General features: G+C 44.1%; 2 protein-coding genes across 5 annotated transcripts; one reads left to right on the top strand and one right to left on the bottom strand.

Moving 5' to 3' along the window:
* Positions 1–4,528: 4,528 nt before the first annotated feature.
* LOC114146219 (dual specificity protein phosphatase 18) lies at positions 4,529–7,273 on the bottom strand. Of its 4 annotated transcripts, none has more exons than XM_028020100.1 (3): positions 7,130–7,273; positions 5,568–6,032; positions 4,529–5,321 (listed from the first exon to the last, which is right to left on the bottom strand). In XM_028020100.1, exon 3 carries the CDS (start codon positions 5,268–5,270, stop codon positions 4,665–4,667), a length of 606 nt encoding a protein of 201 aa, XP_027875901.1. In that variant the 5' UTR covers positions 5,271–5,321; positions 5,568–6,032; positions 7,130–7,273; the 3' UTR covers positions 4,529–4,664. The 4 variants fall into 4 exon arrangements, with proteins under 4 accessions (XP_027875901.1, XP_027875899.1, XP_027875900.1 ...); XM_028020098.1 differs by having other exon boundaries at positions 5,474–6,032; XM_028020099.1 differs by lacking the exon at positions 7,130–7,273 and adding an exon at positions 6,548–6,684 and having other exon boundaries at positions 5,474–6,032.
* On the top strand, positions 6,986–7,866 carry sft2d3 (SFT2 domain containing 3). Its single transcript, XM_028020097.1, has one exon. The coding sequence runs from the start codon at positions 7,021–7,023 to the stop codon at positions 7,669–7,671; it is 651 nt and encodes a 216-aa protein (XP_027875898.1). The 5' UTR covers positions 6,986–7,020; the 3' UTR covers positions 7,672–7,866.
* The last annotated feature ends 287 nt before the right edge of the window (positions 7,867–8,153 follow it).

Raw genomic sequence — 8,153 nt, forward strand, 5'->3', positions numbered from 1 at the left:
ATTTCTGTCATGAAGTGCGGGTGGTGAGAGCGGTGAGGCAGACGCAGCGGACCCAGGTATGATGAATAAGGTGATTTTAATGATAAAGCACAGTCCAAACAACAAGCAGCAGGCACATGGACACACTGACGACGAACAGACTAGACATTGACGAGGAACAAGGAACACAGGTGGAGTTAAATACACGGGAGGGTAATCACAGAGACGAGACACACCTGGGAACAATCAAGGGGAGGACAGGACAACGAGGAGACTTAAGGACACAGAAAACTCTAAATAAACACAGAAAAACACAGATCCTGACAATTTCTGGCTGCTGTCTGATTTAATAACTGATGAAATGAAGTCAGAGATTCTTCCAGCTCCTTTATTAGACCACAAACTTATTTTAACTGGAAAAACTCAATTAAACCAGTATGGAAAAAATACAGTTACAGCTTACTGGAAACTCAACTCTTCACTGTTAGAAAATAAAACAGTGGAAGAAAACATTAAAGAAATAATTATAAAGGTTTGGAATACAGTTTGCAGTCAGAAGGAATTTAGTAAAAATTGGGAACTCCTAAAATATGAACTTCAAAAAATGTTCATGAAAACTGGAGCTGAGATTCTAAAAGAAAAAGGAAAGTAGAATCAGAAGGAATAAAAGAAATGATCTTATTGAACAATGTTCTGCCAGAAAATGTATCTGAAGAACAAAAGATCAGATTAAACCATTTACAACTGAACCTGGACAATATTTACGTTTCCAAAGCTAAAGGAGCGTACATCAGATCGAGACAGGAATGGTTAGGAGGAAAAAACTCTTCTTATTTTTTAGATTAGAAAAAAAACACCAAATATCTAACAGTATTATGAAACTTCAAATCAATAATAATATCTGTGAAGTTCAAATCTCCTCTTACTGTGAAACTTTTTTCCAAGAACTTTATCAGTCAAGATGTTCTGATGAAACTGTCACACAATTTATTAACTCTGAATAAAATGCAACAAATTAGTAAAAATAATAACAACAATGTGATTCCTTGATTACACTTGCAGACGTCCAAAAGTCCATCAATAAATTAAAACTAAATAAATCACCAGGAACTGATGGCCTCCATGCAGAATTTTATAAAAAGTATTCAGAACAGCTATCGCCATTTTTACATCAAGTTTATCTTGAAAGTTTGGATTCTGGGTCAGTTCCTCCAACAATGACCCAAAGTCTGATTACACTGACCCCTAAACCACAGGCTGAACCCAACCCTGACCCTGACCAATTACATTACTACACAATCACTACAATTATTGCAGGTTGTATTGCTACAAAAATTCAGAATACTCTTGAAGAAGTTATTGATGAAACTCAGTCTGGATTCATACCAGGTAGACATATAACTAATAATATTATCTTGGATCTGCTAGATTACTCAGATTTAATAGAGGGATGATCTCGTTTCTAGATTTTTCACACAGTTGAACATACATTTTATTTAAAGCACTAGAAGTATTCGGATACGGACAAATCTTAATTAAAAGTTGTCAAATGTTATATAGGAATTGTAAAATGATCACCTGGCTGCTCTAAAAGATTGGATTTGAAAAGATAAGGGTGTCCAGTCTCCACACATCTATTCATTCTGGCCATGCAAATTCTTTCAGTTAAAATCCAGGAAAAAATCACAGGGATTAATGTTGCAAACAGAAATATTGTAATTCCCCAGTAATTTGCACTTTTTTTTAAAGAATAACTGTGAAATAAAAAACTATTGAAATCATCAACACCTTCTCCAAAGCTTCTGGTTTAACTCTAAATCTAAATAAATGTGAATTATTTTCCATTAAATCTCATTTAAAGGCACATTCCTCAACATTCCTACAAAAGACAAAGTTAAATATCTTGGAATCACAATAATTAAAGATCAAAATATAAGATCAATAGAACATTTTAACCCCATAATTAAAATAGTTGAACAAAGATTTAATCTGTGGCTCCAGTGAGATCTCTCTCGTTTAGGACGTTCATTATTAATCAAGGCTGAAGGTTTATCTAGACTCGTTTATCCAGCCCTTTACATTAATAAAATAAACTTTAACTTTATATGGAAAATCAAATGCCATCTTATCAAAGAAAATATTCTAATGAATAAAGTTGAAAAAGGTGGAATTGAAGCCATTGATTCATTCTTTAAACAATTCATTGAAAATTAAATATTTAAAAAATCTAAAAAACAAAAACTCTATATTTAATGATATTCCCATTTACAACTTTGACAAAATTGCAGGATTTGACCTTTTCTTCTTAGATGCAATTATAGTTCAAATGATCTACGTTTCATGAACAAATGCTGTAAAGCTGGTCACTTTTCTCCTCATAAATATTATTTCTGGAATAATGAAGACATTAAATACAAAAATAAGACAATCTTTTGTAGAAAATGATTTGATAGGGGAATATTACTTGTAAGCCAATTATTAAATCCAGATGGTTATTTATTGTCTTATTCTGACTTTATGACTTTTCTAAAGAAAATGTTTGAAACAATCCCCAGTGGCTCATTAAAGCTTTTATCATCTTCAGATCCAATTCACTCAGTGCCAGATTATGATCCCAACTCCATTTATATTGATTATGATTATGCCTTTAAGTAAGAAAACAACCAACAAAATGTTAAAAAAGATTCTTTTACCAGATCTTGTTTTTTCACCAGCTTGTATATTTTATTGGTCCAACATTTTTGAAAATATTAATTGGAAGTGGACTTGGTTGCTCCTAAAAATACTTAATAAACAATAAAGTAAGAGAAATTTCTTATAAAATTATTCATAATGTTTATCCTGTTAAAGCATTTTTGATAAAAAGATATAAATGGGTTTTGGACCCTTTGTGTACTTTTTGTAAAAATAATGAGGAAAAGTTTGTTGATGTTTTTTGTGATTGTAATTATAGCAAAATATTCTGGAGAAATATTATATTGAGAAAGAAATCTCAATATTACTTTAACAGATCAGGATGTTTTGTTTGGATGGAGAAATGTGATCTTGTCAAAACAGAATTTTTATATGTTGTCAACTTTTTTATTATTTATGGTAAATATCATATTCACACCTCCAAACATTTACAACAAAACCCTAATTTCCAGATGTTATTATCTTCTATTAATATCTATAGAATCCTTAAAAATCAGCTCCGATGCTAAAGCCATTAAATCCTAACTGCCCTTAAAGACCCGCAGCTCTGGAGACTCACTTTGATTTTGATATTGTAAAATAATTCTTCCATGTTCTGTAAAGCCCATTTATGTTGTATCTGTTTGTAATTATTAATGTTGTTCTTATATGTTCTTTGTTTGCAATAAAAAAAATAAAAACTTCACGGCTCCTTTATTTCCGTCTCTCTGACAGAATCTGAGAACCGACTGTGTTTGTGCTCCGGTAGTTTTTAATGTTTCTGCTCTCAAATCAACTTCTAACCATATTTAACCATCAAAGAGCTGAAATCGGATCATGACGGCCAGAATAATCCAGAAGATTTTAACTAATTGAGGGTTAAATTTTAGAAATACACTCAGATTGTAGCAAAGAGTTGGTTTAAATTCTGACATTAATTACAGTCAGGTCCACTGAACCTGATGGGTCCTGATGGGACCTGAAATGCTGCGGCCATCTTTAACTTTGTGGACCCTCAAAAGAACTTAATGTTGTCATGGATACCACGTCTCTGACTGGGGACAGATGAACGTCTCCAGTCTGTCTTATCTGGACCCTCAGAGGAACTCGTCTCTAGAACCTTCTCAGAAATTCAGAGGTTCTAAAGGTTCTTGGAGGACATGGAGTTTGTCTCTGGTGGTTCTGGAGACAGGATCAGTCTGGTTCTGCTGGTTCTGGTTGGCGGGTCGCGCCCTGCAGAGCCAGAGAAAGGGGGCGTGGCCTGCAGGATGATGAAACATCAGAGTTCCTCTGAAGATAACAGACCCATCGCCATGGCAACCCGGAACTCCTCCAGGACGACGATGATGGCGGAGAACATCCAGAACCAACCGGTCCAGAACCAGGAGGAAGAAGAGGAGATGCTAGTGAGAAACAGATGGACCCGGTTCCGACCTGGAAATTCTCCTGGTTCTGGAAGGGTTAAGGTAGCTCAGACAGAACCTGGTCCAGAACTTTTTCAGGGTCGGCCTGGTAAATGTTCCAGGATGAGTGGGTCGTCCTGCAACAGAACCTTCTGATCTGTCTGGATCCAAACAACCACAACAAAAATAATAATTCACTTCAAAGCAGGAAGCAGAAAAATGCAATAAAAAAGCAAAACCCAGTGAGGGGGCAGCTGGCCCAGGGCGAGCTGCTGAAGGGGCAGCTGGCCCAGGGCGAGCTGCTGGGGGGGGGCAGCTAGAACAGGGGGAGCAGCTGGGGCTGGGGGGGCAGCTGGCCCAGGGCAAGCTGCTGGGGAGGGCAGCTGGAACAGGAAGTGCAGTTTCTACAGGTCGCCTCCCTGAAGCCACACTGCCCCCTGCTGGTGGTGGTGAGGAACAGCAAGGAGATGCTCTGGTGGAAATTATTTATTGATCAGCAGCAAAACAGAACAGACTCACTTCCTGTCCCCAGACTGGTTCTGGTGGTCCAGGCTGCTGGCCAGGTGAACAGCTGCTCCACACCTGTCCAGGTAATGTAGCTCCGCCCACTCACAGCGGTTTGTAAATTGTTCTGTTGCTCTTTGATGACACTGTAGATTCTCTTATTAATTTATGTGGCGACATCATCACCTGAGAGCGTGACATCACAGGAGATCTGGGTACAGAGGTCAACTGGCTGCTCCACGGAGCGGCCCGGCTTGGCCCCTCGGGCTCCACCCGGACCGTGTTGCGGCCGTACAGCCTCCTCTCGTACTGCAGCAGCTGCTCCCAGAACCCGGCGTTGATGCGGATGCAGGGCCGGCTCTCCAGGACGCGGCGGTGAGCCTGGCGCAGCGTGGCGCCGCGGAACCTCATCAGGTACGCCATGACCAGCGCCGGCGAGCGGCTCCTCCCCGCGACGCAATGCACCAGCGTGCCTCCGGCGCGGTTGCCATGGATACGCTCGGCCACGCGGTCGAAGTGCAGGCCGAGGCGTTCGCAGGGCAGGTCGCAGACGGGGACGCGCAGACACTCCACACCCGGGTGGGCGGGCAGGGCGTGGCTTAGCGTGGCGTTCACTATCAGCGTGATGCCTTTCTGTGACATCAGAGCGCCGTTCAGGGGAGCGTCGGCCCCACTCAGGAACAGGGAGGGCGTGACCTGGGAGAGCGCCATCAGGAGCGCCTGGCAGGGCGCACGAGGCACCAACAGGTGACTCCAGGTGAGCTGAGGGAGGAAACCGGAAGCCAGAAGTTAGAGATCCTTCGCTCCGGCAGCTCAGTTTAAACTTTATTGCCGCTAATCTGGTTTTAATGCATGAAAACAGGCGATGACCCTTTAACAGGAAGTGAGGAAAGTAATATTCATAACATCCCAACCTGAACGTTTCCCCTCTGGTTTTAATTCCGATCCACCTCTAAAGCGGGATCTGAGATCCAGAGGCTCCGATAGAAACAGAACATCCAGGTTTACCTGCCGCTGCGTCCCGAACCGGAACTGAGAATGAGACCCAGTCACCCTACAAGGTTCTGGCCCGGCCCGGCGGCCAATCAGCTGCAGGGTTATTAATAACCCAGCAGCTGAAGCTTGACCTCGGGTCACATGACCTGGACTGAAATAAAACCAAACATCCAGCCCGGAACAACCCGAACCTGGGGTCCAATGTGTAGGACGGTCCCGGTCCAGAACATCAGGAGGAACCGGATGAGGCCCGGGTTCCCCTGGGTCTGATTTTCTACAGCAGGTTGAGCTCCTGAAGGCACCACATGACCGACTTTAATATCTCAGTAAAATAATAAAAGCGGGTTTTATTGACAGACATAAAGTGTAAACCCGCAGGAAACACGGCGGCCATCTTGGAGCGGCGGCCATCTTGGCTAAACCAAAGCAGCAGAAGAAGCCTCAGCATATTTTTGTTGACATTGATGGATTCCTCCGCTGGAAGACATGAAAAATAATGTATGAGCATGTAAATATGTATATTATACAGTATTAATTAATATTGAATCACCTTTGTTTCTCTATAATATACTAAATATTTAAAAATGATGACTGACTGCTTTATAAAATGCTCTTTATACATCAATATCAGAATATTATACTCCCATTCTCTTTTGTATTCCCCACTAAGAATATTTAAATATGCTGAACCATGTATCAATCCAATACTTCATAAAAATAATACTTTAAAAATGATATTTCCTAGTAAATGTAGCTGATAGCTGTTTGAATGAGGTTTATAGGAAAAATGCTTGGAAATCTGTTTAGGATTTAGCGACTTCTGTCGCGCTGCTACGTCATTACGCCTGAGTGCAGCGGTCACTTTATACATGGTTATTCTCTAGGAACCATATGGAGCTACAACAGTCTCATAATTCACAAATGCACAGGACGAGATTCACGATAATCATAACATAGGAACAAGCAGCTAATATGATAAATATTTCACTTACTGCTTTTCTGTCGCAGCCAGAAACCAGGCTGAGGTTTAAGCTGTCGAGCGTCGTCATGGCTACAGCGCTCCTGGAATGGGTTGATGTGATTGGCTAAAACAAAGGTTACCCCACCGGGGGTTCGTTCATGTGATTGGCTGAAACAAGGAAGCTATCTGATTGGTTAATGGTCACCCTGTCAGATACACCATTTATTAAACACATTTATGGATTGAGTCTCAAAATTCACACAAATGCAGAAACTCACAGGCTTGGAAACCAAGATATATTTATGTTTGCATCAAAAACTACAAGTGTGGATCTCATCCTGTGCATTTGTGAATTATGAGACTGTTTTAGCTCCATAGAACCAGAAGGTTCGGTTCCGGTCACAGAGCTGAGTGATCGTTGCAGTTCTACCTCTGACCGGAAGAGGCAGCACACATCACCAGAACCCCTCTCCCCCCCCAGAAGAAGTCCCGAACCCGACCGTCATGGCCGAACTGAACCGACAGCTCCAGGAGTATCTGACCCAGTCCAAAAGCAGCGGAACCAAGTCCAGCTCCAGCACCTTGGTGGAAGTAGGCGAACCGGAAGCGGTACCTGGCAGCTGGTTCGGCCGGTGGTCCAGTCCGTGGTCCGGGCAGAACTCCGGCGGCGGCTCCGGCTCCTCCTGGCCCTGGTCGGCCGACCCGGACCCGTGCCTGCCCGGAGTGACCCGGAAGCAGCGCCTGCTGGGGTTCGGGCTCTGCGCGGCCATGTCGGCTCTGTGCTTCGGGCTGTCGGCCCTCTACGCCCCGCTGCTGCTCCTCTACGCCCGGAAGTTCGCGCTGCTCTGGACGCTGGGCTCGCTGTTCGCCGTGGCGGCGGTGGCGGCGCTGCGGGGGCCCAGCCGGCTGCTGGCCGGCCTGCACCGCTCCCCCGGGGCCGCGGCCTACCTGGCCGCCCTGGCCGGAACGCTCTACGCCGCCCTGGGCCTCCACAGCACCGTGCTGACGGCCCTGGGAGCCGGCCTGCAGGTGGCGCTCATCCTGGGCTGCTTGCTGGCGCTGCTGCCCGGGGGCAGCGCTGGGATCCGGGTTCTGGGCGGCTGGACTTTCTCCGTCCTCAAGAGGACCGTGAGCAGCAGAACCCTGTCGATCTGAGCGGAACCGAACCCAGAGGCGGAACCGGAGCGGATCGAGACTTTCCTCTGCAGGACTAAACCCTGGGCGCTGACTGCCAGGAGGATCTGGACTTCCGAGGACCAAAGTACAAAAACTGACCCAAAAACTGTGATGGGGGGGTGGTTCTGGTTCTGAGTTGTTGTAGCTTTGTTAATAAAACAGGTTCTACCAGCAGACTGGGTCTTTACTGGTTCTGGACTCCCTAACTGGGTCCCAGCGGTGGGGTTTGTTACGGGGTTCTGATGCTGCCATCACTTCTGGCTTCCTGTCCTGCGTTCCTTGTACCGTAGGTTCTACAAGCTGACTGGGTTTTTACCACCTGGTACCGGACAGTTCTGGATGGTTTGAGATTTTACCTAAATGAGACTCTTTGACATGGAAAGGTCCAACAGAACCTTCTAGAACCTTCCTACACAGACATGAAAACCCAGACTCTGGTTCCGGACTAGTTAACTGGACCT

The sequence above is a fragment of the Xiphophorus couchianus genome, chromosome 6, assembly GCF_001444195.1.
Source record: "Xiphophorus couchianus chromosome 6, X_couchianus-1.0, whole genome shotgun sequence".
NCBI classification, from domain to species: domain Eukaryota; kingdom Metazoa; phylum Chordata; class Actinopteri; order Cyprinodontiformes; family Poeciliidae; genus Xiphophorus; species Xiphophorus couchianus.